The following is a 16,389-nucleotide window of genomic DNA, read 5'->3' on the forward strand; positions in this document are numbered from 1 at the left end:
AAAAAAAAAAAAAAAAACAAAAAAAACAAAAAAAACAAAATTGTCCTTATATAAAAGGCACCAAATAGATGCCTTCCTTGTACAACAAATTGAAACAAGATGAGATCCTTAGCGCTTTACATCCTGGCTTTTCTTTGTGTTGCTACTCCTAACATTGAAGGCAACCACCTGTGTTTCTCATCCACAGATTCAGACGCCGATTCTTACAAAAACTTCATCCAACAATTACGACAATATTTCACCATAAACACTTCTATACTCTACGATATACCCATCTTGAAACACTCTGTGCCTCCTTCTCAACGCTTCCTCACCCTCAACCTCGACAATCCCTATGGGGAAGACATCTTTGTAGCGGTAGACGTGCTGACTCTTAGACCGGTCGGATACCGTTCAAACGACACCTCCTATGTCTTTTTCGACGCCCCCCGGGTAGCTTTTGAGATCGTCTTCCCCTCCACTTGTCGGGTTCTATTGGGTTTCAATAGCGACTTTGAATCCATAGAGAACGCTGCTGGTACTTCCAGACTCGACACGCTTCTTGGGTTAGCTCCGTTCGAGTCGGCCGTCTCCGACTTGTTTCATTACCGTCGAGATTCGGTCCCTACATCGTTCCTTGTCATCATTCAAATGCTTTTAGAAGCAACCAAATTCAAATTCATCGAGCAAAGTGTTGTTAATAGCTTGAAGAATGGCGTACCCTTCAAACCTACCCTCGCAATTCTTAGCTTACAAGATAATTGGGCCAAGCTTTCGTTGCAAATCCAAGCATCTTCTTCACTACAAGGACTATTCGGAGAGCCCATTGAGCTTTATGATTCAAACCAAAGAATCATCCAAGTGGATAGCATATATTATCCAATCATAATTGCAAGCATGGCTTTGCAGCTCTACCAATGCAATATTGGTACAAATTTTATAAGGATGCCTAGCGTTGGAGGTGACCCATGCTACGTACAAACACGAACTGCACGCATTAGTGGGCTAGAGGGGTTTTGCATTGAAGCAGAAAACAAGGGTTGGAGCGATGGCAATCCGGTAATTTTGTCGCAATGTGGAGGGCAATTAACACAAAGATGGAGTTTCCAAAGCGATGGGAGAATTGGGTATTCGGGAAAGTGCTTGAGCTTTAACCTCTCNCTCAAATTGTTGTAAAGTTTTCAAGAAAGAGAAAAAAGAAAAAAGAAAAAGTGTTTTCTATATAAACCCCAAACAATATAAGTTTGTTTTATCCATAATTCCAAAAGGAAATAATGTTATGGGATCTTAATAATTAATGTTATTATTTGTATTAGTGGTATGGTCTTAAATTCTACGGAAGATGTTACAGTAAATCTGTCGTACCACTTACCGATAACATTCTATAAATAATTAATAATATTATTTGTATGGATAGTATGGTCTTAAATCCTACAAAAGATAAACATTGTATAAATAAAACAAATAAACACCAACAATGTCACAAACCAAAAGTATTTGGGCTTCCTTTCTAAAGAAATAAAATTTTAATTTTAATTTGATATGATGTGTTATGATGATGTGATATGCTATGATATTATGATATGTTATGATGATGTATAGATATTGACGATATGATACATTATGATGATATCTCATGTTATGATGATGTGCATGTATAAATGTTATATTGCACTATGATATGACATGCTATGACATGTACGACAATGAAGAGTTTTCTAATGTACAATGCTATGACATGCACTATGATATGACATGCTATGACATGTGTTATGATGATGTGATATGCTATGATATTATGATATGTTATGATGATGTATAGATATTGACGATATGATACATTATGATGATATCTCATGTTATGATGATGTGCATGTATAAATGTTATATTGCACTATGATATGACATGCTATGACATGTACGACAATGAAGAGTTTTCTAATGTACAACCCCTAAGTTATGTTATAAATGTATGAAAGCATATGCATGCATCTTACCTAGGGTAATATGTGAGGAATGTGGGGCATGTTGTGTCACATGAGTGATTAAGATGAAAAGTATAGGGACCTCATGCATATTGTATGTTCATTTACATCATGATACTTCTCCTTTTATTTTGAGTACGGACTCATCACTATGATGATGCTATCATGCTTGGCATGATATACGACAACCATTGTACCTCCAGACTTCCGACTAAGCCAACTAGTCCGACTGAAGGCCAAGGGGGTGTGCGAGCCCGCCTGGTGGGCCTACGTTCGCACGTGTGGGTGTGGGNCGCTGCTGGTACTTCCAGACTCGACACGCTTCTTGGGTTAGCTCCGTTCGAGTCGGCCGTCTCCGACTTGTTTCATTACCGTCGAGATTCGGTCCCTACATCGTTCCTTGTCATCATTCAAATGCTTTTAGAAGCAACCAAATTCAAATTCATCGAGCAAAGTGTTGTTAATAGCTTGAAGAATGGCGTACCCTTCAAACCTACCCTCGCAATTCTTAGCTTACAAGATAATTGGGCCAAGCTTTCGTTGCAAATCCAAGCATCTTCTTCACTACAAGGACTATTCGGAGAGCCCATTGAGCTTTATGATTCAAACCAAAGAATCATCCAAGTGGATAGCATATATTATCCAATCATAATTGCAAGCATGGCTTTGCAGCTCTACCAATGCAATATTGGTACAAATTTTATAAGGATGCCTAGCGTTGGAGGTGACCCATGCTACGTACAAACACGAACTGCACGCATTAGTGGGCTAGAGGGGTTTTGCATTGAAGCAGAAAACAAGGGTTGGAGCGATGGCAATCCGGTAATTTTGTCGCAATGTGGAGGGCAATTAACACAAAGATGGAGTTTCCAAAGCGATGGGAGAATTGGGTATTCGGGAAAGTGCTTGAGCTTTAACCTCTCGAGCTATGTGGTTACTTACAATTGTAGTGAGGCTCTAGCAGGCAGCATTAGATGGAAAGTGTCAGTGGAGGGGATGATCAGCAACCCCAACTCTGACCTTGTGTTGACAGCCAACGCATCAAGGAGAAGCGCCATGTTGACGGCGGAGCCCAACGCAAAGACACTTGGGCAGAGTTGGAGAGTGGGGAATTACGTTTGGCCAATTGTAGGTTCCATTATAGGGTTGGAAGAGACGTGTTTGGAGTCGATGGATAACAATGCAAAGGTTTGGTTGGAGAAGTGTGTGGAGCAGAAGGCAGAGCAATATTGGGCGGTTTATAGTGATGGAAGTATAAGAGTAAATAGTAGCCGTAATTTCTGTGTGTCGGCAGCTTCAGATTCCCCAGGGGGGCTTATTACCATCACTAAGTGCAATGGATCATCAAAGCAACGATGGGTTTTCATGGCGGATGCCACAATTTTGAACCCCAAATCTGGGTTGGTCATGGAAGTTGAAGCCTCTCAAGTTTCCCGAAACAAAATTATTTTATACCCCATAAAGGGTCGTTCTAGCCAACGATGGACTTTATTTTACTAAGTTGTGCGCTTATCCACACATCATGTTAATGCATGTACTCACTGTACTCCTCTACGTGAGTACGTACATTATTGTAAAGATTTAATAAGGTGTGGATTCTCTCTTAATCATCTTCGTGTATGTGTTATATATTTTGCGTAGAGAATAGTATTATTATCAAAGGTTGTTTACATGATTAAGAGCTTAAAATACTAATATATAGGTATATGATATGATTAATTGTTTGTATATTGGGATTGTCAGACTAAAATGAAAACATGTATGAAATGTTTAGTGGTGAAAGTTATATATTTATAATTATTTACGGAATCAAATAAATTATAAATGAAATGGAAATAGTAACAAATAGATGCAAGATATTTGACTTTAAAATGTCAAATATGATATCTATGCTAAACAGCAATGAAAGGTTAAATATCATATATTGCCTATAATAAATGGTCAAATATAATATCTACGTTAAAATGTAATAATGTAATGGAAAGTTAAATATCCTCAATCGTATTTGACTCCAATAAAGGGTCAAATATGATATATGATAAATCATAATTGTTAAATATCTTCAACACCCCGCAAGTTGAGTGTTGGAGTCCACGTGGATTAGTAAACTACAATACTCATATATATAGCCTATGGCTCAATAAATTGTAAGCATCACCTACCGTCATAACATTTCTATTCACATATGTACCATGCTCACATCATATGCATGCATTCATATATTTATGATGTTCAACTCATGCAACATTCTATACTTCATTTATAGCATGTTTACATTTTAGGCCGACAATCACAATATATAAACAATTAGTCATATAATATACACATATATTAGTATTTTAAGCTCTTAATCAGCTAATCAACATACTTTATATTTCAAAACAAGTTCTATATTTCAAAACAAGTTCTACAAGGTAAGAACTTGTTTGAAAAGTTTAATATGCTACTTGGTTTCGATTTCCTCTTTTTGTAATGTTTTTTGTAATGTATACTTAGGGTAACCTAACACAATTCCTCCCAATTGGACCTATACTTAACAATTTCAAGGCAAGTATAGGTCAATCTTGATAGAACAGGTCAAAAGGAGTTTGAACGGAACAAATTGAAAGTCGAGATAGTAGCTCACGCGTCAATCTAAGGTTCCCCACTCGCCTGGACTATAGTCAATCGCTCTCACCACTCGTAGTCTTCACTCGTGCACGTGTACTGCAGGTGCCTCGTCTTCTTCTTCCTCATGCATTTCTACAATCTTCAACTTTCTGTTAATACCCATTATGTCCCAACGCGACAATCTACTCCTACAGCCCGAGATTCAATCCGACCCCTTCTACAACTTTTTCGATCTCATTATTGTAATTCTAACAAGCCATACTTCATAACCTAATATAGCTTATCTCTTGAGATTTCGTCCAAGAGTTTCTAAAACGTTCCTCTAACCTCAAGCTTGTGCCCCGATTTGGCAATCACAAAAAACCATGAGTATTTTCTAAAAACATTGATTTTACATAACTAAAGGCTAGACTTTTTTTCGAAAAACATTAAAATACTTTGGGAGGAAAAAGGTATATTAGATATATCGTTTTCTTTTTACGCTCTCTGAGAAATTCACACCGTGAGATTCATGCTCGGCCTCGTGTCGCCCTGGGAGCGGCCTCCATTCGAAAGGTATTTGCATGAGTCAATAACAAGGTGAATAGATAAAGTATTTATAGTAAGTGGGAGAAGGAAGTATATCAACACGTCCTGTGGTCTCCATCACTAGGTTGCACCGTGAGATTTCCATGTTCCGCCTGCATGTTGTCCTAGAGCAACTACCCATTCAGAGGGTCGTAACATGGGAGTCGAAACAACGCAAACTCCAAAAATGGATAGGATTTCTTAGGTCCATTCCCAACTTTGGTTTATTCATTTGATAGCATTGTTGGGGCCGATCTCTAAGGTCTGAAAATGGCGGGTCACACTTACGAAGAATTACTAAGAGTTAGTATATTCTTGACTAAAGTGGCGATAACTAAAACACTATAGGAATAAGAGTTATTCTAGGATTAGTGTTTAAGTAAAGTGAAGGAGTGATTGACTACCCCTCGGTAGCAGTTGATCTAATTCACTAAAGTATCATTGCAAATTAATAAGTTTTTGGTACATTATTTGATATGTGGAAATCATTACAAGGGGAGTAAGATTCGGATTACCTTGTTGATCGAATATCCCAAGGCAAGAACATTGTTTGAGATTCAAATCACTCCGCAAGCAAGATCGATCATGTCTAGTTTGAGTGATTCTTGTTGATCAAATATCTCAACGCAAGAACACTTGTTTGAGATTCGAATCACTCCACAAGCAAGATTGATCATGTCGAGCTTGAATGATTCTACATGCAACCTAAACTACATAGAATTGCAAAAAAAACTTAACCATGGGCTAAAGAGAGAGCACAAATGCTTTTTTTTACTACATTTTCCAAGTCTCCTTACAAATACAACATACCTCGCTTTATATAGCCTCAAAATGAAACTATTTAAGGCATTCCAAGAGTTGTAACATTCATACTTAATGATCATAATTAACCATTATGTAATTGTAACCTAAAGTAAATAAAAAATCTTAAAATACATTAATGAAATAGCATTCCAAGAGGTAATATTCATACTTAATGGCCATAATTAACCATTATGTAATTTGTAACCTAGAGTAAATAAAAAGTCTTAAAATACATTAATGAAATACAATAACTCTAAATTGTAATCTACCCAAAATTTATAACATGAAACTTCATTGTTCTTCCATGTGGCATGAATTGAAATATTTTTTTATAATTTCAACAATATTTTCTTCACATCTTCATTGAAGTATATTTCATGATTGATGTCTCTTGGTTCATATCATTATTACAATTGCTAAACCTAATTGGATTAAAAAGGATTAAGTCAATTCACTAATAGAATTTGGTTTTAAATCTCAACATGTCAAGCTCAATAGTAAAATTACTTACTTCTGAGAAATTAAACGACGACAATTACGCAACAAGGAAATCAAACCTAAACACAATACTAAGGAATGTCCTTTAAACTCCGGCTCAAATGCAAACCGAACAGTTTGGGATGCATATGACAAAAGGGGTAAGGGGAAAGATAAGATTCCTACTAATCGTGAACGCAAGGCTCCAAATGCAAATAATGGAAAATGTTTCCATTGCAATGAAAACGGGCATGGAAAAAGTCATTGCCCAAAATACCTTGCAGAGACGAAAGCCGAAAAGACAGAACAAGGTAAATATAATTAACTAGTTGTAGAAATATGTTTAATAGAGTATGATCACTCAACTTGGATACTGGATTCAGGGGCCACTAATCATATTTGTTCTTTCTTTTTAGGAAACTAGTTCCTGGAGAATGCTTGCGGAAGGCGAGATAACACTTAGGGTTGAAACAGGAGAAGTTGTCTCAACAAGATCAGTAGGAAATTTAAAGTTGTTTTTCAGAGATAGATTCATTATATTAGATAATGTACTTTTTGTTCCTGGAATGAAAAGAAATCTAATATCTATCTCGTGTTTATTAAAACAATTGTATAAAGTATCTTTTGAAATCAATGAAGTGTTCATTTTCAAAAGAGATATTCATGGTTCAAACTTCTGAAATTAGTATTTAAGGAAATTATTTAAAAATGAATTCCATCTAGTGAAATTATTTTCTCAATTTACTACTTAGTTAAGTCTTTAAAATAGTAGATATATTGAATCGACTATAAAAGTCATTCTCATCCATGCAAGTCAAAGGGGTAAGAGTTCATAGCTCATTAAGAATTAAAATCGAGTCGCATATGATTATTTTGTGAAATATTAATCTTCTCAATTAAAGGATTAACAAAGAGAGAAAATATTTCGTGGCTCAATCTTATACAAACTTATTGTATAAGATACCTTTATTCACATGTTTAAACACGAACGATTTGGACGAAATANAAAAAAAAAAAAAAAAAAAAAAAAAAAAAAAAAAAAAAAAACATACCAATAACATTACTGGCATAAGACACCCAACTTTATTTTTGTTTATATGATCATTTTATATATCAACCACTTAATATTCAAAATTATATTAATAACTTTAAAATTTTTATATGATAAATAATATTAAATTATAAATAAAATAATTAAAATGATTTTAAAAATAAAATAATTAATTATGGAATTTTAAAAATAAGTTATGTGTTGTTTGATGAGGTAGAGGGGTATATATTCAACTTGGCAACCCGGACCAACCCAACCCAAACTATAAGGGTTGGGTTGGATTGGATTAGCATTTCGGGTAGGGTTGGGTTCATTTTTCTGAACCCGAACTAAATCGGTTCAATTTCAAGTTCATGGGCAAAATTTTCGAGTTGATCCGAGCTAAATAAAATATATAAAATGTATTTGGTACTGAGGTCTGTTCAAGAATATTCCATATAAATAAGCCTAATTTTTCTAATAGTTTAGGAGGTAAGTATTTCAATTAATATTTTTTATTTGAGTTATATATCATAGTAATGGTTTTTATTGTTTATTTAATTTAAGTCTATTTCAATTAATATATATATATATATATATATATATTTTTTTTTTTTTTTTTTTTATATATACCATACCCTTCAACCAATGGTTTTTATTGTTTATTTAATTTAAATCTATTTCAATTAATTTTTTTTTTGTTATATACAATACCCTTCGAGGTTTTTATTTAAAATATTTTTATATATTTTTTATTTTGTTATATACAATACCGTTGTACTAATAGTTTTTATTGTTTATTTAATTTCATGATCTATCTATTTTTTTTAGTCTAACGAATTCTAAAAAAATGTTGGTATTTAATTGTCTTTGGTTTTATTTTCCGTTTTTATTATTCTATTTATATTATTTTTAAAAATATATGGTTTATTATATTATATTTCAAACTTATTTCAATTAAAATATTTTTATTTTTGTTATAAAGGGTTATTCTAACCAATTCTAAAAAATATAGGTATTTAATGGTGTTTGTTTTTATTATTCTATTTATATTATTTTATTATTTTTAAAAATATATTATTTATTATATAATGCTTATGATTTATACCTGTTATTTTTATTTTTCTATAGTTTTAAGCCTATTTCAATTAAAATATTTTTATATATTTTTTATTTTTGTTATATACACTACCTTTCCACTCATCGTTATTGTTTATTTAATTGTATGATCTATCTATTTTTGTTACTCTAACCAATTCTAAAAAAAATGTTGGTATTTAGTTGCTTTTATTCTTATAATAATGTTAAACTATGTTATAATTTTCACTCGTTCTAAAATTTGTATTCGAATAATTATAGATGGTAGATAAATAAAACTTAAAATAAAAATTGACACCCCAACTAACAATTGGACCGAAACGGAAAATAGAGGGTTGAGTTGGGTTGTGAAAAGTTTCAGACTCACCAATCCAAGTTGGGTCAAAAAAATCCCTGGGGACTACACCCCTAACGAGGTATATATTGAAAAAATTTCAACAGTTTTCGCGCCAAAATTTGGAAAACCTACTCCATCTCATTACCAGAAATGATCCACGCCCATTCTCTGCAGGGTGAAGATGATCGATCCATTCCTCCAAAATCATGCTCCCATGGCCACCCATCATCGCTCTGCCTCCACACACAGGAAGGAGGCTCAATTTGCCTTCTCTGCTTCTCCAATCTCATCTCCGATCCCCTCTCTCCCACTGTTCACGTCTCCTACGCTCTTTCCCAGCTCTCCCAGGCTCTTTCTCAGCCGCCGTTCCTCCGCACCTTCCTCTCTTTCCACTCTCACTTCGTCGTAGCTCCCTTCGTCCTCGCGCTCTGCTCCTTCGACGACGATCCTGTTGCTCGCCAACTCACTGATCTTGTTCGTGAGCTTTGTGATGTGAGTGAAGCTGACGGTGATGGATCTCTTTGCGATGACTTTCTCGCCAGAGTTTCTGATCGGCTTTCTTCTGGCGCATTGGCTTGGAGCCGGCGTCAGGTGTATATGGTAATGTTGTTTCTTCTACTGTTCTAGATTCCGTAGTCCGTTCTGTATTTCGTTGCTAGAAGAGTGAGAGGTTTTTGTTCCTTCATTGTAGCTCCATTGTTATGGAATGCTTTTAAACTATCGGACGAAAAATGTCCATGGCCAAATTAAGAGCAACGATGGCCTCGTATCAAATCTCGTGGCAGGCCTTGAATTACCGAGGTGATAAACTGAATAATTCGGAAGAGGCAAATTATCTTACTATTTGCATATGCATTTTATGACAAGTTCTGAATTCATCTTCATATGCAGCGAGGAGGTACGGGGAGAGATACTCTTTGTTCTATACAAATTATCCACAATTCAATATGCATCAAATCATGGCACCGAAATTGATTTTCTCTCTGCATATTGCCCAAAACTTCTGTACCTATCTCTGGAGGCGCTCATGAAAACTCAAAATGATGATGTCAGATTGAACTGTGTTGGTTAGTCAACTTCTTTAGAACCTCTTCTTGTGTTTCCTAGACTGAACATGATGATGTCCGATAGTTCATTTGGATAAAACGTGGAAATGCAATAAGACATATGAGGTAAAGTTTTTTGAGCTTGATTAGGCTAAACTTTCTTTCTGCTTCATAATTTGTTGTGCGTCCGGTCATGTATAAGAGTTTGGTGTAAGAGTTTGGTGTTGAGGATGGTTGGGAGGGAGTCCCATGTTGGCTAATTTTGGGAATAATCATTGGTTTATAAGTAAGGAATATCATCACGATTGGTGTGAGGCCTTTTGGGGAAACCCAAAGCAAAGCCATGAAAGCTTATGCTCAAAGTGGACAATATCGTACCATTGTGGAGAGTCGTGATTCCTAAAATTTTGATGATATCTTTTAATCTAGATGAAGTTCAGTTCCTCATTTCTCATCTTCTCTTATCTGATGGGTATTTATTTGTTTTTGTAGCCCTTCTAACTGTTCTGGCTCAAAGAGGGCTCTTAGGGAACGAACATGAATTCTATTCAAAATTTAACGAGAAGGAAGCAGATGAACTCCCTTTGAATATTTTGTTTGCTGAGGCTATCAAAGGCCCTCTGCTTTCGTCAGACAGAGAGCTCCAACTTAGTACTCTGGAGCTAATAATTTGTTATTTGTCCACAGAAGGCACTTCCATTAAGCAGATCCAACTATTGGTCGAAGAAAACATAGTGGATTATGTATTTGAGATAGTACGATTTTCAGGTGAGCAATCGTAGATACAGATATCTAACTATTCTTCCGTTGTTAAATACATCAAATTCTAGGATAATGAAATGAGTTGAACGTTGCAGAAGGTAAGGACCCCCTGGCAAGAGCTTGTCTTCAGGCCCTTGATCTTCTTTCAAGAGCTGAACAGCCCTTCAGTCGAAGGCTTGTGGTGGGATTTGCAACACTAATTCCAGTGCTGCGTCATGTTGCTGAAGTTCCATTCCATCCAGTTCACACCCAAACACTTGGTCTCATTTTGAAATGCATTTCTCAGTGTCCAGGAGTAGTGTCTGCATCTCACATTGAGGAACTAGTTCATACTTTGACGAGTATGCTCCGTAAGAACGTGACTGGAGAGATGGGTATACACCCAGACACATTTGCAACAACCTGCGCAATCTTGGTCACGATTATGAAGTCTCCATCTCATAGGGTGCCATGTCTAGCAGCATCGGTACAAGAAGTATTAGAGCGGGTAGTTTTATTTTGTCTCAGTACATTTGAAACACAGCCTACTCAACTTTTACATTCTTTATACCTTCTTAAGGAGTTCAATGTGTATAGTCAGGTCAAAACTTTCATCGACGACAGCATCACCCAAGATGTGAAAAATTGTGCTCTTGATATATGTACAACCCATTTATTACATTGGCTTTTGGCAACTATCGATGTAGTTGAAGAGGAACTTGTCTTGGGGGTACTGGAAACATTTCATTCGATTTTGCTCCAAGATCCTGACATCAGAACCATAGATTTTGCTAACACACTTCTGTCGGCTTCTTGGTTCAGTTTCTCTTTTAGATGTCTAGGCTCATTTCCTTCTGAAAAGATGAAATGGAGAGTATATCTAATGCTCAGTTCTCTGGTGGATGTCTTCCTCGGAAATGATTCCGCACAATGCATTAGAGAAGCTATATCATTTCTGCCATCTGATCCAGTTGATTTGCTGTTTCTACTCGGACAGAAAATCTCCAATGACTTGGAGCTCTCTTCTTGTCAATCTTCCATTTTGCTGTTACTATATACAAGCTCATTACACGATGATAGGTAACCCACTCTTGTTTCTTCTTTATATTCTCTTAATGGTATATTTCTGTTGCCTGTGTACTAACCACTAGAGTATCTCTTTGCCAGACTTGCTGATGAGAAGATGATTTTAGCATCTCTGGAACAGTATATTCTTGTAAGCAAAAGTGGGATGCTATGTGGATACCATGACCCATTTACAGTCACACAACTGGTGAATGTATATGGGTTATGTAGGTCTGTTGCTGATGCTAGTCACCACATTTCCTACAGTCCAGAAGCCGAGAGGATACTGTTCCAACTGGTGGCTGAAAGTGAATGGGATATGCATTCTTCAAGGATTCACAGATCATCTTTAGAATGGTTGTTTAAACAAGAGAAAATCCGAAACCCACTATGCAATCAGGTTCTTAAAATATGCCAAATCTGTGGCCCGAACGGGACCGGTACCACAACCGTCCACAATCAGTTTATTGGTGTGCGAGAAATTGCTGAATTAATTGCTGAAGGAGAAAATTATGCGGGAATCATTCTCATACGCTTGCTAGAACAGCTGGTTGAGGAAGGTGTCGAACATGATATCATTTCGGTGGTGAAATTTGTGTCAACCATCGTGAATATCTATCCAAGTTCTGCAGATCAATTATGCGTACATGGCATAGGAAATGCAATAAAGCTCCTCTTTTACGATACTAAAAGTTCATACTCTCAACAGACATTTAAAGCTGTCTTACTGTTGGTTTTCAGCATTTTGAAATCAGGACATTCTGGAATTCTTTCCGACGATGAGGCTTGGCTTGCGGTGACTGTGAAGGTAACCATGTTTCAGTGTTCATGTAGATGATGTTATGTCAATCATTTTTGCTTGATCATCGTTTTATGCAATTATTGTAAAATTCCCCTTTTTCTTTGGAAGCTGCTCGACTGCATTTCTCCAACTGATATAACGGATAGGTGGACCCCTGAAAATCTGTTAGTTGTTGCCATTTTATCCTTGATTCTGCACCACTCAACAAATGGAAGACTCATTGGAGCTTCAAAATCCGTTCTTTTCCACACTCCTGTTGCATCTGCAACCAAGTCCGTGTTGCATGAAGCTTGCTCAAAGGGGCCTGCATTAATGGATGATCATGAAGGAACGAACATGGGAAAAACTGTAATTCTTGCCCTTTTCCTTGTTTACTTTTCTATGAGAAGGTCAGTGTCTCCTACCAGTTGCAACCATTTTTTTTTTATACAAAAGTTCGCTAATTTTTCATTTAACTTTTTTCAGTCTTCAAGCTGTTCTGCCCGAAGCTGTCGATTGGCAAGACAATCTTGGCCAACCCAATGGAACTCAGCTCTCTTTCATTGGCATCCCCTGCCACGATATGTGTAGACTGTTGCATTTTGGATCTCCCCCGGTTAAACTCGTGGTTTCATATTGCCTGTTCGAGTTATTCACTCGAATTTCAGAGCAGAGAACTAGCAAACAGGAGGAGTTGAGATGTACAACAAATTACCTTTCGTCCGTAATTGCAACATTGGAAGGCCTGGTTGTATACGGTGACCATCGTGTTGCTACGAATTGCAGCCTGTGTTTATCATTGGTTTTAGGGTGGCAAGAAATGAATATGCAGGAGAGGAGGGTAATTGTAAAGAATAAGTGGTGCAGGATTATCGTTGAAGAATTGGCAGAATCCATATCTCTTCCATGTTTGGCTTCAAATGCATTCGCTGGTCAAGAACCTGCGATTATTGTAGCAGTGGCGTTATTGAAGCTGCAGAAGGATTTTGGGTGGATGCAATCAATATTCGATCAGGCATGCATCTCCAGAATAATTGAAAATGTCACAGCCAGTAATTTGAGCCCGGAGATGGTGTCTCTTTTTCGGGGGCTATTGAACTCTGAATTCATGCAGGCCGATCACATTTCCAGCCTGAATTCCGTTCTTCAGGTAACGTTTCCTAGAACATTATATTGGTTAGTGCATTATAATTTGAACCAAAAGATTAAAAGGTTGAAGAAAAAGAAACTAGGTTTGCATGTTTGCTATTCATACGTATATTTTAGTTCTCCAACTTTCTGCGTAGGGATCATTAATATTGTAATTGATTTATTGACTGAAATAACAACTTGAAAGGTTTTAATTTAAGCTTGGTTTTTGCAGAGTTGCAGGAAGCAGATCTACTCTGGGAATGATGGAGAAACCCAAACAGAGAGAGACATTGGAAATGTGTTTGCTAATGTGGATGGCGATGTAGGAGGAGTTTGTGAGTATCTTACTCACTTGGTTCAATCAGATTCACACAAGAATGAAAGGTTATTGAAGGAAATAGAATTATTTTTTACGGCTTTAGCTGAGAAGGATACCAGCTAATCTTCGATCAAATTTACAGCACACAAAAACAAAGATCGTAGTTTTGAACGGATAAATCTCCCCACCAGGTTTTGATGCAAAAGTTATCTCCCTTCAAATTTTTATATAGATATTGTTGGAGGGTTGTTGGGAGAAGTGGATGAGAGCTTATATTCAAACTAGACATATGATACCATTATGGAGATCTGTGATTTCTAACATGATATTAGAGCTATACCCTTAATTTAGCCATATCAATAGAATCCTTGGTTAATTTGGAAGGGATAGTCAAATCAAAAGTGACTCCAGGGAGAAAGGATTCCTAACAGCTAGTTTATCGGCTTTTCAGTCCAATTGCCCTCTGCTTTTCAAAAACTAGATCAATGAGTTCTTGGTAGGTCCAAATTTTATTTTCCCTACCCTTAGGTTTCAGCGAAGCGTTTGCCTCTTCACTGTTTTTTTAGGAATTTCCATCATTTAAACCATCGAGCATCAACTTCTAGAGTCATTGATTTATTTAATCTCATTGATGAAAAACGTAGCTTTTTAAAACCTAGCACTTGCAGCAAAACCATGGATGAGCGAATTGTAAGTACCCAAAGATGGGCTCGGGCCAATACTTTTCATATTATCGAAATATGCTGGCAAGTGCTTAACACCTGTCCTATCAATGGTCGGACACACTCATTGCCCCTCTGCTAGACATGTGTTCACCTTCATCAGGTTGCGTAAACAAAAATTTCAAAATCGACCAATTTCACGATTTCTTCCCTTTACGAAGTAGTTATACGTTAGGTCCCTGCATACTCGAGAAGCTATAGTACCCTAACTCGAGTTAGGACATTATTAAGAGTTTGATCCTTATTTTGTGTGTAATATTAGGTTCGTAACAACTGTAAATATATGTATGTATTTATGTTTTAAATGTCTCATGATCCGTGCTTCGAAGGCTTTAAAAATTGAGTCGTGACAATCTAGTAGGGAGAGATATTAATGATGAGAAGAATCTTTTTTTAAAAAAAAATTAATTTCTCCAAATGATAGAAGGCTTAGTTTGCATTGGATGAGGTTTATTTATTGGCTTATATATATTAAATGACTATATATATATAGTAAACTAAACTATATACAAACCCTAAATTTTCCTATTTAATTTGAGGTCATAACCATACTTTTAATCTTATAATGTGAAATTAATTTTAACATTAACCTCAGGCCTCATTTATTACTCCGAGAATAAACAAATACAAATAAATAAAAAAAAACAACACGAAATTAAATGACTTATAATAACTTATAATTTATTAAATGCAATTATAATTCAACCTATACTAATCTATATTATCAATACAAATACAAAACCTATACTAAAATATAGGTAACCTTTACTATTAAATTTGAAATGCAAATCTATCTGATGCATGCGATACGATCTTGAGATTTGCGATGCTTTTGTCAGCCTTACAAGGCACCTTACCTTTATCTGAAAAATGTAATAGCACATACTTGAGTATTAATACGCAGTAAGCGACCCCCCTAAAGAGGTTATGCAACAAGAACATGTGAATACAATGATGAGACTTATCATATCAGTCTATTTTCTTACGGCACTATCCTAACGAGCAACTTAGATGTGTACCATATACTGTACACACAGGCCATACATGCGAGTGTGAACTCACTGATCAGTTTGCACACCACTGTGCCCCTTTTCTTGTCGAGCGAGCATACTCTGGGAGCTCCTTATGCTGGACACCGTTAAAATTAGTAACCGTCACGACAACCTTATATTTTAAAATGTTGTTTTAAATAAAATAGAGAGTCACCAACTCAAAACTTAGGCTAAAATGCTACCAAAACCAAACCTTAGGAACAAAAAGTGTAACTTCTAAAATCTAATAATTCGATATCCTTTCACACTAAATATACAAATTTATTAAATTTCACGAAAAAAATAAATATATGCGACAACATATTTCATAATTATGATTTTTCCTATATAATAAAATTGTATTTTAATTTTATAACTAAATTATATTCTTATATTTGCTAACTTTTCAGTTAAATAATATTTTTCAAGTAATATTTTTTTCAACTCAATAAAATACAAGAGATATTTATTCATTGATTTGATGAGAGAAAAACAAAGATAGTCAAAGTTTGACTATTCAATAAACAATGATTGAGTGAGTACTCATATAATTTATTTTTGTATGTCCCACGTCTATTAAAAATTAAAAATAACTAAATAAATAGAGTAAAATTATATAATAGAAAAAAGGTCAAACTATAAATTTTATTTTATTTAGTCATAAAT

General features: G+C 35.6%; 2 protein-coding genes across 2 annotated transcripts; both read left to right on the forward strand.

Annotated features, from left to right (window-relative positions):
• The first annotated feature begins 87 nt into the window (after positions 1-87).
• On the forward strand, positions 88-3,686 carry LOC111806472 (seed lectin-like). Its single transcript, XM_023691809.1, has 2 exons — positions 88-517; positions 2,266-3,686. The coding sequence occupies exons 1-2, from the start codon at positions 100-102 to the stop codon at positions 3,462-3,464; spliced, it is 1,617 nt and encodes a 538-aa protein (XP_023547577.1). The 5' UTR covers positions 88-99; the 3' UTR covers positions 3,465-3,686.
• A 5,351-nt stretch (positions 3,687-9,037) lies between these two features.
• LOC111806591 (protein PRD1) lies at positions 9,038-14,191 on the forward strand. Its single transcript, XM_023691967.1, has 9 exons — positions 9,038-9,487; positions 9,579-9,688; positions 9,779-9,954; positions 10,426-10,701; positions 10,791-11,754; positions 11,842-12,547; positions 12,650-12,930; positions 13,007-13,670; positions 13,884-14,191. The coding sequence occupies exons 1-9, from the start codon at positions 9,038-9,040 to the stop codon at positions 14,091-14,093; spliced, it is 3,837 nt and encodes a 1,278-aa protein (XP_023547735.1). The 3' UTR covers positions 14,094-14,191.
• Positions 14,192-16,389: the final 2,198 nt, after the last annotated feature.

Source organism: Cucurbita pepo, chromosome LG12, assembly GCF_002806865.2.
Source record: "Cucurbita pepo subsp. pepo cultivar mu-cu-16 chromosome LG12, ASM280686v2, whole genome shotgun sequence".
Lineage (NCBI taxonomy): Eukaryota > Viridiplantae > Streptophyta > Magnoliopsida > Cucurbitales > Cucurbitaceae > Cucurbita > Cucurbita pepo.

Bases quoted from the DNA above. Each gene is read 5' to 3' on its own strand.
- LOC111806472 (XM_023691809.1), top strand. From the start codon at position 100: ATGAGATCCTTAGCGCTTTACATCCTGGCTTTTCTTTGTGTTGCTACT.
- LOC111806591 (XM_023691967.1), top strand. From the start codon at position 9,038: ATGATCCACGCCCATTCTCTGCAGGGTGAAGATGATCGATCCATTCCT. The intron at 9,955-10,425 runs GTTAGTCAACTT...TTGTTTTTGTAG, and splicing joins TGTCAGATTGAACTGTGTTG to CCCTTCTAACTGTTCTGGCT. The intron at 12,548-12,649 runs GTAACCATGTTT...TTTCTTTGGAAG, and splicing joins GGCTTGCGGTGACTGTGAAG to CTGCTCGACTGCATTTCTCC.